The sequence below is a fragment of the Cuculus canorus genome, chromosome 8 (genome assembly GCF_017976375.1).
Source record: "Cuculus canorus isolate bCucCan1 chromosome 8, bCucCan1.pri, whole genome shotgun sequence".
NCBI lineage: Eukaryota > Metazoa > Chordata > Aves > Cuculiformes > Cuculidae > Cuculus > Cuculus canorus.
Window position 1 is genome coordinate 16943598 of NC_071408.1, and position 17851 is coordinate 16961448.

Here is a 17851-nt window from a genome sequence, read left to right on the forward strand (position 1 = left end):
GTACTGACTAAATCATCACAGGATGGCAGGAGTGAATCCCATCAGACACTCCGGGCTGCAGCTGGATTCTCCAGCTTTCTTTAAGCAATTCTTTTATTTATCTCACTTTCAAGCTCCATGCTGACAAAGTGAACAAAGATTTCTTGCCATCTATTATAGCATTAAGATTCTGATATCTCATTTAAGTTTAGATTGATTATTCAGTGCCATGGATAAAAAATGGCTAATTGAGGTTTTAAATTTTGCACGCTGCACCGCTGATCCGGGAAGCATCACTTCTTCAATGGGATGTATACACAAACATGAGCTCAGTGCAGGACCTGCTGCTGCAGCCCAGGCAGTCCCAACCAGTGAGCTCCTCAGCAGCCGGCCTGCCACTGCCACCTTTTCATCTGGCACTTTTGCCTTGTTCCTTCTAATTCTGGAGTAGAGAAAATCAAGAATTTTCACAGCTGTTGTTCAAAATTCTAGCACAGCCCTTCATCTGGGAGCCTCTCTGGCTGCATGAAAGTATAAGTTTAGTTCTTTCTGATTATTATGGACATTTCATAACAGGGAATTCTTACATAGCCCTCTGTCTGTGGCAGACAAATCCGCCACCCTAACACATTCTTCAAGTGCACTCACACTGATTTATACTTTTATAAATAAATAGCTATAATGCTGTCATCTTGCTTTATGAACTGGAGAGAGGATGTGACATAAACCAGTCCTGTAAACAGATTCCAGGGGATTTTTCCACAGGATATGGCTACAACACGGGAGAGAAAGGGAATAAAAACTGCCAGGAAAGTAACATTTGCTATAAATAAGCACATTGCATGTACTTAATTAGGCAGTGCTGGTCAGCCTAAGTGCAGCGGTTCTTTCCATCTTTTCCATATCATTGTCACTCCAAAAAGAAAAAGGAAAGCGCTCAGAGGAGGTTTGAAGGAGGAGCTTTCAGGCTCAGCCACTGTTGTACACACAGAACACGAGGGCTGGCATCCTGCTGCCGAACAAACCTACCAGCACACCACCCACTGGCATCTTCATCACTGTTTGTAAGGGTGTGTTTTCTAAATGATGCATCTACTTGAACACCCTGACATGAATATTTATACCACTGGTTTATCCCTGCTTAAAACACTCTGATGTCCTCATGGGGATTTCCTTAGGGTCAGCACAGAGAAAGGATTTTGAACCTTGTGCACACTCTCGTCTGTGAAAACCAGGCTTTGTTTAATTTCTTTTTCACTCTCTGCCAGCCACTTTCTCTGTTCATTCTACTGTAGCAAGGGCCACTCACAGCGATCAGCTTTCATAGAATCATAGAATCAGTTGGGTTGGAAGACCTTAAAGACCATACAGTTCCAGCCCCGCTGCCACGGGCAGGGACACCTCCCACTGGCTCAGGCTACCCAAGGCCCATCCAGCCTGGCCTGGAACACCTCCAGCGATGGGGCAGCCACAGCTTCCCTGGGCAACCTGTGCCAGTGCCTCACCACTCTCAGGGTGAAGAAATTCAATTTCCTCCCAGAGGGTGGTCAGCTCAGTTCTTGGCACTGAGGGGGGACAGAGTAGCGGCTGTCGGAAAACAAACCGCCAGGAACAAACGAGTGCCTACTGGAGGGATGTCCCGACTCCCCAGGACGCTCCCGGCAGGCACAGGATCTCCCTAGCCCGTTGCCCTCGACCCGCCCGGGGTCGCCACCGCCGCGCGTGGCCCTCCGCGCCGCTAGGGGGCGCTCTCCAGCCGAGCCTCCTCCCCGCGGCCGGGCTGAGGCGTCCGCGGCGCTGCCTGACCGAAATCCCTGCCGGCGGCGGCGCCTCTCGCTGGGGCAGCGGGCGCAGGCGCGGCGGGCAGCCCTCTCACCGCAGGGCCCCGGGCCTCTTCCGCGGCGGCGGCGCTGGCGCTGGGTTGGGCTCGGCGCGGCTCGAGATGTCGACGAAGAATTTTCGCGTGAGCGACGGAGACTGGATCTGCCCCGACAAGAAGTGAGCGCGGCCCCCGCTCCTCGCGACGCGGTTCGCAGCTGCTGAGCCTGCCGCGGGGCCGGCGCCAGCGCGCCCGGGCCGGGCCGGGCCCGGCCTGAGAACTTGGGGTTTAACGCGGAGCCGGTTGGGTCGGAAACACAAAGGTGTTTGGCTTAAGGTCTTGGCGTGTGGCTTTTCCAGTTCCGTTAACTGCTCTCTCTATGTTTGTTTCCAGGTGTGGGAATGTTAACTTCGCTAGAAGAACCAGCTGCAACAGATGTGGAAGGGGTGAGTATCTTGAGGAGATGCATCCTTTTCTCCTCGTCCGTTTTTGCCTTTTAAATGAAAGGAATATTAAGTTTTTTCAATTAGTGATTAAAGAAGGTGTTTGAGAACTGTTTGGGTTTTGTGGTGTTTTTTTTTTTTTCTTTTACAGAAAAAACAACAGAAGCCAAAATGATGAAAGCTGGTGGGACCGAAATAGGGAAGACGCTTGCGGAGAAGAGTCGTGGCCTCTTCAGTGCTAACGACTGGCAGTGTAAAACGTACGCCCTTTAAAACTGCAGAGCATTCTTAGAGGCACACAGCACATCCACACTGTGATGCTTGATCTTCTCTGTGTAAACTCACTTGTACCCGTGAGAGAAGAGTGATCAAAACCCATAGCTGTTCCTCTGGTAGTGTTGTGCTCTGAGGATAGCATCCATTTTTGTTTGCAGGGCAGCGGTTAGTTAATTAACATGACTAGAAAAAGGTTTAAAAATCAAGACTGGAAAGGTAAAAGTTCTTGGTTTTCTGAGGTGCTTCTCGGGTTTAGAAGGAATAGGCAGATGGAAGTAACGCCTTCATTGCAGTTTCGTAGTTTGTTGTTAATGTTCACTAAATAGTTAACGAACAAAGTTTAGCACATAGTTTGATTCTTAGCTGTTTCTCCAAGCTATCAGTCAAGATGTAAATTGGGAAAGAACTGCTTTAATGAAATGCTTTGATTTTGTAAAAGTACTATCAGATTTTCTGGATCACTGTTAAGGATTTTGGGTTTTACTAAGTCAGCTGCCTGACCAGGAATCTGGATGGGTTTTGGTTTATTCTGTTAAACTGCAGCTATGTTCATCTTGACAGGTTTCCTTTGCACTGCTGTGCCGCACTGACGGGCAGGTTTCCTGGGCAGCACCGTGGGTTCCAGCCGCTGAGGGAATTTGCTTGGTGGCATGCTTGAGGAGGATTGTGCCTTTCTAGGTTCATGGCTAGGCTGTGTGCTAAGGACCTTCTTTCTCCTCCTTCTCCAGCATCCCAGTGATAGTGTTGGGGGTGGATGAAGCATGAGGGGTAGTTTAGGATGCTGTGAGATGGAAGTGCCAGTAACAGAATGTATAGCTGTAGGGCCACTCGTAAGCATTGCCATGATGGCTCCTTCATTAACTCCTCTCAACTGTGAATGCTGCCTTTGAAGAGGAATGAAGTATTCTAACACATTTTGTGCAATCTTACTGCTAACTTGTTTGCCTGTGAATTGTATTTATTTCCCCTGGATTTGGCCAGCGTGATGGTCTTCCTGTTGTCCTCATGCCAGGGAAATAGCCACAGGTTCTTGCAGTGCTCTGTCTGGGTGACTGTTAGCCATGGAGTTGGTTGTGTTGTCCTGGTGACTGCAGGTCACTGCTAAAGCACAGCAAATACATTCTTATACTTTTTTAAAAAGTGTTGCCCCAACACTTGAGCTTTTTGATTTGAAATAAAATGTTTCTTATTTCTGTTTTTTTCTTTTTGCTTCTGAAGATGTGGTAATGTGAACTGGGCCAGAAGATCAGAATGCAATATGTGTAATACTCCAAAGTATGCTAAATTGGAGGAGAGGACAGGTAAGATGTATATTGTTCTAAAAAAACTCAAATTACTGTAAGAAGACTTCCTTTTATAAGTTGCGAGATAGTTTAAAGGGATTGTTTTCATAGAGGAAGTAGCAAAGTTGAGTGATATCTCATGTGTAAATAAATCTGTGGCTTCTTAGACTTGGTTACTTTTATGTGTGATTACTTTTAAAGTATGTGATGGTTTCGTTTGGAAGGTCAACAAATATTCAGCTAAACTGCCTGTATATTTGATTTTGATACTCAGGAATGTGGAAGGAGTAATGCAGTATTTTTTTGAACTCCGAAAGGCCTTATGTGTATCAGTGTCCACTGACAGAGTCCCTGGCAGTCACGAGAACACTGTTTGAAGGCTGTATAGATTAGAATGTTATCTCTTAACGAGGTCTGTGGTTTGGTCACACAGTGACACATTTCAAGCTCCTCCTGCATTAAGAATGAATGCTGTGGTAACTAGAACAGAAGATACTCTTACACTGCAGTCCTAGCTATCTATGCTGTTACCACTGCAAATGAGATCAGGCACAGAATATAATGCATAGAGTGTAATGGTAATGCGCATTAGAAAATGGAGCATGGAGAAGAGCACGAAGCTTATTCAAAGGGAAAACCAATATTTTAAAGGTCTTATTTAATACCATGAGAATATTAATTGTTCTAATAGTTAGTTTTTCAAGTTCTGGTGTCTCTCAGTAAATTTGCAGTCATGTGCAGGACACAGCATGTTGCACATACGTGCAGTAAATTACAAAGCAGAAAGTAAAACAATGGGTTGGTTTGCACTCACATAAAAAGGAATAGAAAGTTTATTCTAAACTTAGTGCTTACTGTAGCTGAATTTGGTGCAGCTCAAGAGGTTGTCTTGTTTTTCCACTTTTTGAAGGATACGGAGGAGGATTTAATGAACGAGAGAACGTTGAATATATAGAGCGCGAAGAGTCAGATGGGGAGTATGATGAGGTAAGGTCGGGTGTGCACATTGCTGGTGTGACTGGTGGTAAGGATGCATTCCTTGGCATCTGGCGTCCTTGCAGTGTAAAGCTCTGGTCAGCAGTACAGTGTAATGCATGCTTTGTCGAATACTGAAGTGTAAAAGTCTTAAACTGAATGGGAACTGATCTGTATTTTGGGCAGTAAAAACTGAGAACAAGTTCTAATAGAACTAATATAACCCGAGTTGGTTAAAGTTCTTAAGGAACAGGCTCAGGATCATACAAGTTGTTTTCAGCTAGATGTTCACCATTCTTTTATAAAGATATCCCACATGCACAGAGAAAATAACCGCTTTGTAAAATACGAATTGCCATTAATTCTATCTGTGGGTACTAATTTTGTCAAAGACGAGCATCTCTTCAGAAAGCTTCCTGTTAACAATTGGCGTTTCACGATATTTCTTCCTATTGAGCAATATTGTCTTTTAAATTGATGTATATTTATTTTCCCATAGAAGTTTTATCAAAAAATGCAGTTGGAAATTACTTCTGATTAAATCATTTCCTAATGGAATAAAATTTCTTTAGTTTGGACGCAAAAAGAAAAAGTATAGAGGGAAGCCGGTTGGTCCTGCATCTATCTTGAAGGAAGTAGAAGATAAGGAGTCTGAAGGGGAGGATGAGGAGGATGAGGATGAAGATCTTTCCAAATATAAATTGGATGAGGTAGGGTATTTTGGTTTGTTTTTTTTCTAGCAGTTATTTTTATAATCATTCGTATAGTGCTGTTCAGCAGTTGTCAGTAAGGTTTGGTCTGTATTTTTAGCTGTCTCTAAAGCGATGTGGAGGAGTAGCTATCAGAATAATGGTGCCTACAGCTTTTGTACTGTATGTGCACAGGCTTTGTTTTGTTCTGAATGCCTGCGTTCAGAGATGTATAATTTTTTAAACCATAAAAATGTAAAAGCTTATCTGAGATCCAAAAGAAACATTTTGAGATTTTTTTTAGGAAACTTTATGTATGGTTAAATACATAAAGTTCTTGAATTTTATTCTTAGCCTTTTAAAACCACAGCAGATTTATTTTTTTTTTTTAAATGGAATTAAATATTCAGAGACTTTTTTTTCATCTTTCCTGAAATACGTGATCATCACATATTGCATGCTCCACAGCTTTGGACAGCGGTCTCACAGAGACAGGCGTGTATGCTTATTTTCTATGCAGCAGTTAACAAATTCTGCATATGAAACATATTGCTGTAGAATTATGCTACGATTATAGTTTTTGAGTCTGAATTCTTCCAGCACTCATTTAAGGTAACTGGTAAAAGTGAATGTCTGTGTTTTAACTTAAGCCAGAAGGGGGCCATGCTTTTTATTAATTGGCTTTGAAACACAAATTTTCAGTCAATCTTTACTATTAAAATATTTAGATCTCATGAAACACGCTCAAAACAGTATTGTCAGAGGATGAAAAAACCAAAATAAGACACGGAATAACTGAGGAACTCTAACTAAAGAGAATAATCAAATATTTTATTTTTTGTCTATCTGCATTTTTTTAGGATGAGGATGAAGATGATGCTGACCTTTCAAAATATAATCTTGATGCCAGTGAAGAAGAGGACACTAATAAGAAAAAGAAATCCAATAGGCGCAGTCGTTCTAAGTCTCGATCTTCCCACTCACGATCTTCATCACGCTCATCCTCTCATTCAAGCTCAAGGTCTAGGTCCAGGTAAACGGGTACAGGTCAAGGGTAACGCCAGGCAAAATGTCAGTATCTAACTTCTTTATTTACTTTTTTTTCTTATTGCCTTACAATTTCAGTTTAATAGTGTGAACAATTTTTTGTGCAGAATTTATGCAGGTAGATGATGTACTGTTCTGAGCTTCTGTGGATCCTTAGTAGGGGAGGCTTCGTGTGTGCTGTTTCTGTCTTAGTAAATTTAAGTTGATACTTCCGTTGAATCCTTCAAGTGAATTTAAAAATGTGACTTATTTTCAGTTTTATTTTTAGACTTGTTGGCCATATGTGAGTCAATGGGTGCACTTTTTTTAGCCATGTGGGGCAGAGTTGTCGGACAGTGAAGCAGAAGGGTGGTATTAGTAAAGTGAGAGGAAGTGGCAGGAGAGGGCAGTTATGATGCGGTCCAGATAGATTCAGTGAAAGGACAGGGTGGAAAATATCCAGGAAATAAGACAAGAAACTTGAATTTAATTTGGCAAGCAAGCAACAAAGCTTTATGTACAGTGGCAATGTTGTCAGAATAACACTGAATGTTTATATTGGTCATGGGACCACCAAAAAAGTCTACTGTGTAGATTTAAGATCTCACAAAGTTATTTAAATTCAGTGATATGTGAAAAGTTCAATAAGTGTTTGTAATCCTAGGGTGTAAATAATGTAGCTTTTTAGCTGTCGTAGAACTAGTACAAGGATTGTACCAATAAGTTTAAGACCTCAAATTGGTGCTGGTCCATAAAGGTCATATCCATAATGTTCAAGTTCCTGCTAAACTTCCTCGCTTTATGAATTCACCTCTCTGCTCTCACCGCTGTGATCACTGCCCAGATTCTTCAGACCCTCATGCTAACCAGATGTCAGTCATTGTCTCTTTTGTCTTTCTCCCCATTGCTGTCATGTTTTTTTCATGCTGCCTCTTTTGTGAGAATTACGCTCGCGCTTTACAATACCTATTGTCAGCTTCCTGACTCCTTCTGATGCCAACTTGGACTTGTATTTGCCGCTGCATTGGTCTAAGGAGGAGCACAAGGGGAGTGATGGTGACTAAGCTGACTGGCTGGCAACAGGTTTTGTAAATGAAGTGAGGTGTGGAGCAGGATCTTTGAAGAAGTTGTGGTGTTGTCCTGCGGGAGGGTATTACGCAGCCAGTATGGGCTGTGTTTGAGTGCAGTTCTTAGGGTTAGAGATGGGAAAGTCAAAGATGACAGAACTTCATCTGGCCGTAATTTGTTCTTTGGTTCACAAATGTTAATTTGAAGTTAGAAGTAGCCTGTCGTAACTGAAAATTGCTGGGGATCTATCAACTTCCTATTGAACTTATTGCTTCTAGCCAGAGCTAATTCATTGGAAATATCATTGGCTACTTGTGGATACTTTGTGGTTTTTAAAAGGGTTTAAATATGTTTTCCAGTTAGCCTGTGTTTGTACTGCTTTTGTTTTGCATGGTAAAATGAAAAAGTCATGTTAACAGTATGAACTCGAGACTGACAGCGTGTATAATATGTTTTTCCTGAAAAGGTTATTAGAATTCAATTGCAATGCCTTCTTTTTACAACAGTTACTGCAACTCTTCTACCATTTTTACCTGTCTCTTGTGATTTGTGCTTTAAAGAAAATCCATCAACATGAAAAATTTGACAACAACTGTGACTAGTTGCAGATACTGTTAGATATGTCTGTATTTTAGCCAAGAATTAACTACGACTGAATTTATAATGCAGGGGAGAATTTTAATGCAAACTTGAAACTGGTTACAAAATGCTTGTGAGAACTGACTCGGGGAAAATGTGAGCCAGCTAGTCCTGATACTCTTACATACTCCTCAAAGAAACTGGTGGTTTTCAAGTTAAAGCACAAATTAAAAGTTAAGGCGTTGATTTAATTAAATAGTTAATAGCTGCACAGTCATTTCACTTTGCTAATTAACTGCAGTCTTGTTTAAATTCTCTGCTTTGTTTTTAGGAACCATAATAAAAACCTGACTTTATAAATTTTTTAATGCATTATCTTACTATGTTAAAGCTTCTGTTTTAAAACGTACTGTGGCGATACTAGGGGGTGGGGGAAAACGGTCATCTCGTTAGTAACTCTAGGCCCGATTGTATGGATGTGTAGTAGACTGCTGCTAACAGTAGCAGTTACTCTGCTAAATACCAGTCAGACAGTGGAAAAAGTCTTCCGTGTTGTTTCAGGTCCCATTCAAGAAGTTCTTCCAGCTCCAGATCAAGATCTCGTTCCAGTTCCAGAGAACACTCTAGATCTCGTGGGTCGAAATCAAGGTGAATGAGGTAGCATTCTCTCCTTGCAGAGAGAAAAAAAGACAGAAGAACCAGCTGGTTGTTGATTTCATCATAAAATTATGCCAGTCAAAACATATTAACTTGTTTTTATCTTCAAAGTCAGAATTCCTGGGGTGTCTGCACGAGGTTGTTACCACTACAGATGTATGTCTTGAGAATGCAAGGTTTTGGTTGAAGAGTTTAAGTCTGATCTAAGCTAGACAAGTGGACGCCACAGATCTTCGCTTTGAAGGAAGAAGAACTGAATGCATGTTTACTTACTTCAGTAATTTTTGCTGGTTTTGTGGTTTCCACTTGATGTGGAAGAGCGTTAGAAAATCTGCTATACTTCTGTTTTTGTGTTTAGTGTTAACTTACCTCAGGCATCTTACTTCCACTAGATAGCGCTGCCATTATCCTTATAAACAGGAGGGGAGCCTGAATAAAAATGCTGTGTTGTAGATCTCGTGGGAAGCTGACATTAGTTCAAGCTAGCTGTCCATTTCTGTGTTGTAGTTATTGAACTGCCCAGGGAAGAGTAACAAAAGTATCAGAGTTCTTTGAGGTGTCCCTGCACAGGCATCCTGTTGGCAGGACGTTTCCTTTCCTGGTGGAATGAAGATCTGTCCCATCTCCATGCATGCAGAGAATCTCAGACCTGTAAATAAGGAAGTTTGAGTTGGGAAGACCAATCACCAATGGTGCCACCGCCCTTTGGTGGCCGAAACATGCTGTGGATTATCACATGAGGGCCAGCACGAGGTGGGATCCATGCTTTTAGGAAGAGAAGAAGGGTGCCGGTGCCCACTCTGGGTGCTTTAGCAACTCGCCAGCTGAGCTGAGTCCTTTGCTTGTGCCACATGACATCTACTGAGTGTCTGCAGTGCATTAGCTTGGGAAAGGGGACGGTGTTATTATTTACAATGAGAACTCTGAAAATAGTTTGCCAACAATATGCACGATGGTGTTGTGTTTTTTAAATTATCCAGCTTACAGCAAAAATACATTTGAGCATTTTTATATAATTTTATGATTACAGTTTAGGACTTTCTAGCTCTGTTACTTTTTCCGCAAGTGGTTTTTTCCTTGTTTTTTTTAGCTAGATAACTGAAGTGATTTTTTTATTTTTTTTTAATGGTTTGTAAGGAAAGCTGGTTAATTTTTGGTTTTAAATGCCAAAATGACTGGAGGGTTTTTTTAAGTATTTTAGTTGTAGAAAGTCTTACTCTCTATCCAAATTTATTGTGAGATTTGTAAATATAACTATTGAGGGTTGGTGCTATCTTAGTAAGATGAACTCTACTTTACAAATTCCCAGTGTGAAATATCCATTAATATGAGGTGAAACATTGTTAAATCATTATTATATCTAAGGTTTTCAAGCCATTTTGCTTTGTGAATTTAACTACTGAGGAATTTAACTACTTCCTGTCCCTGTCTCCCATCGCTGCTTTGTCAAAATGTCATTTTGGTGAACACTGAAAAGAGGTTTCCAGACCATTGGTGCTCTGTATATCACAAAACACCAGTTAGCAAAATTTATTAAGAATACTACCACAACAATAGTGACCTTTATTGGCAGATAACTAAGGAGTAAGTATTAAAGTATCTACAAATTCATTTGACAAAACACTGATGTAACTAGAGTATTGAGTGTTGATGAAAACTGTCTCTTTTTGTTCTTTCTTTGTTCTTTCTATATTATACCAGAATTAAATCTGATTTATTTCTTAATCAATAAAGATCCAGCTCCAGGTCCTACAGGGGGTCTTCCACCCCAAGAAAAAGATCTTACTCAAGCTCTCGTTCATCATCCTCCCCTGAGAGAAGCAAGAAGCGAAGTCGTTCTAGATCATCTTCATCTGGTGATCGCAAAAAAAGACGATCGAGATCACGGTCACCCGAAAGGTTTGGGTTTATGTAGAATAAGAATGGGTGTATTTCAATGTGTGATTTTTTTATTTTTTTTCCTGAAGGACTGAGATTCACTAGGGAAGAATTTAATCTGATCAGTTATGCTGATATTAAAAGTAGTTTTCTCACTTCCCCTACTCTTACTTCCTATTAAAACCTCTGTAGTTTTTTTTTTCCCACCCCTCCCTCGAATGAAACTTCTTCCTGCTAGAAGTATGTTCCATAGAAAGGCCTGGGTCACTATTCTGTCAGTGTGTGAAAGGGTTAACCTGTGCATTATTGATTTATTTTCATAAGTAACTATTGCTTTTAGAAATTGTATTCTATTTCAGTATTAAACTTAGATTTGTAGTATTAAATTCACATTTGTGAGATTAAAGTGGCTTAAAGTTACCAATATATTCTCATAAGGCCCCTTATCAGATAGACTTGGCTCAGCTATTATAGGATACAGACTACTCAAAGTGGATGCTAAAATGAATTTCAACTTACTTCTTTGCATGCTTTCTCCATTTATATCTTACAGACGCCGCAGATCATCATCTGGATCTTCCCATTCTGGTTCCCGTACAAGTTCTAAAAAGAAATAATGTATCAAAGCTCACATTTGGGAAAAAAAAAAAAAAAGGCAAAACCAAACAAACAAAACACAAATTCCAGTCAGTGCATGAGACATTTTTAAGAAGTTGGTGTCTTACGTGGTCAGAAGTGCTGAATCTGCTAGTAGAGGTGCATGTCTGTCCTTGCTTTCTGGAAAACTGCAGCTTTGTTCATTCAGGAAACAAAAAGTGAGGTAGCATTTTAAGCCATAAACTCCCCAGAGGAGGTCTGAAGTTTTATTATTTGAGTAAGGGGGTTTTTTATTATTTTTAAAGACTCGGTTACTCGATTCCTGTCTCTTGTACACATTAGCAGGCAGAGGTTGGATATGTTCTAGTACAACTCTGCTCTTCACTTGACTATTAGAAGTATCTGAGTTAATGTAGGAAGGGAAGACTTTCTGCATCCACCTCCTGAGCTTGTACGGTATAGCTTGTGTTGGGACCATGAAAGATGAGTGTAGTTGTAGAGCTGGTGTTACCCACCGGATGACAGTAGTGAGTACTTTGATTATTTCTGATTTTTTCTGTGTTTAAGTAAAAGTACAGATGGATGCCCCTCTCGTTCTCTTTAGCTGTGCTTTAGCAAATTAGCTTTATCAGATTAACTATTAAATAACCAGTCCATTATACCGTACTGTAGAGTGAATTAGACTTCATTCCTTCGAAGCGGGGATGTTTGGAATGTTGGGCACTGTCCCCTCTTACTCCAGTCTCATAGGTGCCCATCCCTGGCACTACACTTTCTTTGCTGCAGCCAGCAAAGTGCCCTTTCTGCAACGGGTGCTGACTGCAGTGTTTTCACATGCACAGACCCTGGACTCTGTCATCTTTCCTTGTGAAAGGATCATTTAAGAACTACTTTTGAGATGAGGAATGTGGAACTAGCTTCTTGGCATCAAGTGAAGCTTCTGTAGGCCGTCCATAACATTCATTTGGGACTGACTAAAATTTTCAAGGTATCAGAATTTTATTTATACTAAATATGAAAATTAATAAACTGTAGAAAGTTCTGATATATTAAATGTGTTCTTCATCAGTTGTTCTTTTTCCCGGAAATGTAATTTATGGCTTAAAATGCTTTATTGAATCTTATTTTACTAGCAATATCACATTAAAACTCGATCTCTCTTGAGCTCCGTTTGGTTAAGAAAGGTTTAAGTATCTTCAGTGCCATCATAAGGTAAGTATGTGAAGGAAAATTTTTTTGTGAGCAAGAAGGCAGCAATATATATGTATTTATTTCAGTAGTAGAATTTCCAAACCTATATTTGACCACTGCTTTTTTTAAATGAACAAACGGAGCAAAATTCTACTTTCTTTTTTTTTTATCTTTAGGCATTTCTTTGGGACTGTTATAGAAGCAAAACATTTTCAGTGTAGAAATATTTTGATAATCTTTTGCAGGAGAAAATGCTCTGCAGTTTCTTCTTTAATGCTTTCTTTTATATCTACTTTCAGTGCTAAATGTGTGTAGGTTGCACAAGAGCAGGTTAGTCTTGTAACTGTGCCTCTGACAACTCCTGAGTCCAACTACTAAACTGTAAAAATCAGACCTGGTAGATGCTATGTTGTTAGCCTTGGGCCTTTTTCTTGTGCTTTGTATTAAAATTGTTGCTGTACTTAAAAGATAGCAAATGATGGGCTAAAGACAAAGGAAAATTATGGTTTCATTTGGCTTAGATAAAATGTAAGGCAAAATGATTCTGTAGACAAGTGTAAATAAAACCTGTGAGTCAATTGCAGCGAGTGCTTTCTCTTGGGAACATCAGCAAATCTCTGTGACCTGTCCTAATGGATTGTTCAGTCGTTGTTCTCCCTTACAGTGGTGCAAGCAGGGCCATGTATCAACTTCCCTGGCTATTTGTGTTGTACATTTCTGGATATTTTCAGTTCTTTTAAGTCCTGAAAATGCTTTTGGCTTTCAACTGCAGCACGTTTAAAATGTGCTTTTACACAACTTCAGAGTGTTTTCTTCTGTACATGCTCCACATCTCCTTTTAGAAACTTCTTAGTAGAAGCAGTGTGCTTAAATTATTTTGACTTCTGCATTTTAAAATACAAAGGCACGGTGACTTTGGCAGTCTTTGCATGTCTGCCATAAATACTTTTTAGTTACTGGCTTGGCAAATAAATGAGAACCAGAGCCAGTCCGCCCCGCTAAGACATATTGCTGGGTTGAGCCCAGGCAGCAAAAGGTGTGGGTTTGCTGCAGCAGGGTGACGGGGGGATGACTGCTGGTGGACTGGCAGTGGGGTTTGAATTTCACTGGAAAATCTTCCCTTGCCCTCAGTTCAGGTCTGGGGTGAGATTGTAGAACTGAATGTGTTTCTGTGCAGCTCTGTCGAAGATCAGTGAAGTTGGTCACAACCAAGGAGGGAGTTTTGATCAGGTGAAGTTTAGGGCTAACATGCTTTTCTAAGAAAAACTGAATACATTCAATAGTGGTTTTGTCTAAGATTCTTTAACTGAAAAGGAGAAAGTGAGTCTAAATAAAAGCAGACTGACCTTTAATTTGATATAAAGCTGGCATCAGTAAAATTCACTGCTGAAAATTGTTTTTTTAATTTAGAGTGCTAGTCATTCAGTAATCAAAAGCATTTAAATGTAGATGGTACATCTCACAGCACCATTGTTTCATTTCCACATGGCAGGCGACTGATTCCTGTCTCTCTCCTCTGATATAGTGACTGTGACAAACCACTGGAGGTAAAATAGTTGCTGGCTAGGCTCGTACTTCTCACTGACCCCCTAGCTTAAAGGCAGTTACAGAGAACTACTGTGACTTCATTGTTAATGCCTCGTAGTCAGCTACATTTTCATTCTCCTCAGTGCACCAGGGAGGTGCTCATTTCATAGACTTGTGGAATGATTTGTGCTTGAAGGCACCTTAAAGATCATCCAGTTCCAACCCCCTGCCATGGGCTGGGACATCTTCCACTGGATCAGGTTGCTCAAAGCCTTATCCAGCCTGGCCTTGGAATGAGTCATCAGCAGCTTCTCTGGTGACCCTGGGTCCGTGCCTCGCCACCCTCATGCTAATAAATTTCTTCCTAACATTTAAGCTACATGTCCCCTCTTTCAGCTTAAAACTGCTGTCCCTCATGCTGTTTCTGCACTCCCTGGTAAAGAGTCTCTCCCCAGCTTTCCCTTAAGTACTGGAAGTCTGCTCTAAGGTCTGGGAGTTGCTCCAGCCCTCTGATCGTCTGTGGTGGCCTCTGGACTCACTCTAACAGACCCATATCCTTCTCATGCTGAGGACTCCAGAACTGAAAGCAGTACACACAGTATTTGCTGTGTCTTATGCTAAGGGGAATCTGGGGGCTTGCACATTGGAGGATGGGCCTGTGTTGGTGATTAGCACGTGAGTGTGTTAAAGGACAGTGGTTTACATGCAGTGGCACTGTCATCGGCCCACCTTTGGAGGATAACTGAGCATAAATAACATTTCAAGGTTGTGAAAACTATTAACATTGATGAAGACACTCAAAACCTGTGTAATTTCCATATGCTGCTAGACAAGCATATACCAAACAGTGTGCACGGCAGGGTAAGTTTAAATGGCAGTGGTGTGTTACCAGTGCTGTTCATTCAGATATCAGAAAAGACTGCTTTAAAAAAATGATGAGAGTAGAGAGCTGGCCAATGGAGTTTGCCATTCCCAGGATAGTACAGGATGTGAGTGGAGGGGTTAGGAGTAGCAATCTCAGTTCTCCATAACTACCTGAATTTGACTGGTTACCGTGACAATTTACTGTGGTCTTCCATTAGGAAAGTGTTGATGCTCGAGTCCTTTTCAAGCCAAATATCACCTGACTCGCTGAGATCCTTAATTGAATATTCTTACAGAGTATGAAAAGATCCTTTAAGTGGGAAAGCAGTGTGACAACAAGTGCTGGGAGATGTAGGCGACAGGCTCCTTCCATCCCAGCAGTGGAGCCTGTGCTCCTTCCAGTCCATGGTAACGCTGCAGCACCAGCCCCTCCTTACCATTCCTTCCCATCTGGGGAGTTTCTCTACTAGGGATGCTACTGCTGCTTGAGTCTCTACACTGTGGTTTTCACGTGCAACTGAGGAAGATGCTCTGCAGCTGATTTTTTTTTTTCTTAATAAATTCATAGTTTCTTCCCAGAGCATTAATCAAATGTGTTGCTGGGTATAGAGTTTTCTATGTAGAATTCCTCTAGCATAGTTTTTCACTCTTAATCAGAAATAGCATGAGCTAATAAGGTGTTTGTTGGGGTTAGGGTTTTTTTTTAAGTATGAAAGTATAGCTGTTTGTGTGAACTTGTCCAAAATTTGGACAAGGGAGCACCAGGAGGGAGTGATGATCCTGTGACAGTTCAGTTGTGACAGCAGCTGTGAGCAAAGTCCCGCACAATTCACCTGTCTTCCTACTGAAAAAACCAAGCAGTGATTTTAGTGGAAAGAGGAGTTTTAGACATGTACTGGGGGAAAAAAAAAAAAAAAGTCTGTAGAGTGCTTCATACTTAGTTTGAAAAATAGGACTAATAAATGAATGCTTTCCCATCGGCTCCCTGGTATGGACCCAATCCAGGAATAACATGCAACTAAGCTAACAGGGAATATTCCCACTGTAAAACCATGGGGCACAGAAATGGTAAAATCGCCACTCCCAGAAGCTCCAAATTGGAGCATCAGCATCAGAATTAAAAGAGGGGGAGGGAGGAGGAAGAGAGGAAAGGATATTTTCCCATCACAGTTTTCCAGACTTTCTACTTGAAGCTGTGCACACCAGATATCAGTGAGAATACTGTTCGAAGCGCTTGCCTTGCTTTGCTGTCATAGTTCAGCCCTCAGCCAGGATCGGGGCGGCTGTGGTCTCCGAGGTCAGGGCTGGGGTTCCTGCAGTGCTGAAGCATTGGATGAACCATGGTGAGAGTCTGGTTGGAGTTAAACTGTGCTATTTGTGGACGGCATCCTGCCGTGTGTTTAAAAAAGCCTGGATTCTGTCAATTGAGGACAAATTCTGTGTGTGGTGTGGAAAGAAGCCACGACTCAATAATTTATGAAGCAAATCTAAGATAATGCAGTTATTTATGAGCAAAATGACTCTTCCCCTTTGGTGCTTTACTCTGTGCATACTTGGTCACACGAAGTTGCGCCCAAGCAGGGCAGTGTTTTACACTGAACTTGGTTGATAGCACTAAAGTAAAACTTGAAACTCCTTAAAACTGTTAAATCTGCTTTGCCAGGGAAAGTTAGAGAAATACCTAGTAAGTAGTAGCTGGCTACGTAGAGCACAATCAGAAATTCCTGCTCATAAGCAAAGTAACGATCGTAAGGTGAACGAAGGATTCGTAACAATAATAAGCATTGGTTCTCTGACTTCTTGTTGTCTGTGCCAGGAGCAAAGTCGGGTTCCCCGCAGAGTCCCGGGACCATGAGAATGCAGCAGTGGCACAGAGCAGAGCTGTAGCTGTGCAGTGGGTGGTTCAGCTGGCCGGGATCTCTCTTAGGGAATACAGAGTCCCACACAAAAGAAAGACAAGGTGGGAAGGGAGAGACAGAGAGATGGCTACAGAATGCATTCTGACCTGTCTCACAGTGAGACAAGGCTCAGCTCGATTGCTTCACTCAGTTCGAGTGGACAAATCGAGATGTTTTCTTACCCTTCGCCAGAAATGTCACTGTGCAAGATTGAACAGTGAGTTCATATCACGTTTCTTGTGAAACTGAATAAATCCACGATGGAAACTTTTCAATTATTGGCTGAGGTTGACAGTGAAGAGATGCCAAAAATCCAGTCAGTGCTCCAAGGAACCCATTTTTTTGTTAATAGACAACATAAAAGCAAAAAAGGACTGAGATCCTCAACAGCCTCTCAGAAAGAGATTGCAGAATTGCTTTGAACAGCAATCATTATGTGCAGTTCAGAAGGGAAATGTTTTAAAGGTGATTATAGTTGATTTTCTTAATTTGTTAAATAAAACGACTTACAGCTGCAGGATTTGGGTGTTTGTTTTGTTTTGGTTTTGGGGGGTTTTTTTTGTGTCAGACGTCGTAGTTGGGGCGTTTGTTTATTTACAGCCCAAGAACAGGAGGGGAACGGCTTGGTTGCGCCCGACCTGTGCTAAAACAGTCTCGAGAGTTGAAAAGAACGAGGAAAACGAAAGACGACGTCGCGGAGCGGCGGGCAGGGACGGTGGCGGCTGCCCGCGGAACAGCCGGGACGGGGCGAGCGCGAAGCCACAGCATCCCCAGCATCCATCCCCAGCCTCGCCAGCATCCCCAGCATCTATCCCCAGCCGCCCCAGCCCCGCGGTGCCGCTCCCCGCGAGGGGACGGGAAGGGCGCGAAGCAGCAGCATCCCCAGCATCGCCGGTATCCCCATCCTCCCCACCCTCCCCAGTATCCCCAGTCTCCCCAGCCCCGCGGAGGGGACGGGGCGGGCGCGGTGCCGCCCGGGGGCAGCAGAGCTCTCGGTCGCGGCGGAGCCACCGGTGTGTCCCGGCCCCGCGGAGGAGTGGCCGGGGCAGCGCCACCGCCCTCCCCTGGCCCGGAGGGGCCGCCCCCGCCCCTTAAGGGCCGG

The 17851-nt window shown here is 42.2% G+C and overlaps 1 protein-coding gene across 1 annotated transcript; it reads left to right on the plus strand.

The window, feature by feature from the left end:
* The first annotated feature begins 1845 nt into the window (after positions 1 to 1845).
* On the plus strand, positions 1846 to 12746 carry ZRANB2 (zinc finger RANBP2-type containing 2). Its single transcript, XM_054073078.1, has 10 exons — positions 1846 to 1977; positions 2192 to 2244; positions 2393 to 2501; positions 3736 to 3818; positions 4711 to 4787; positions 5348 to 5485; positions 6325 to 6497; positions 8699 to 8785; positions 10529 to 10693; positions 11226 to 12746. Exons 1-10 carry the CDS (start codon positions 1922 to 1924, stop codon positions 11287 to 11289), a joined length of 1005 nt encoding a protein of 334 aa, XP_053929053.1. The 5' UTR covers positions 1846 to 1921; the 3' UTR covers positions 11290 to 12746.
* Positions 12747 to 17851: the final 5105 nt, after the last annotated feature.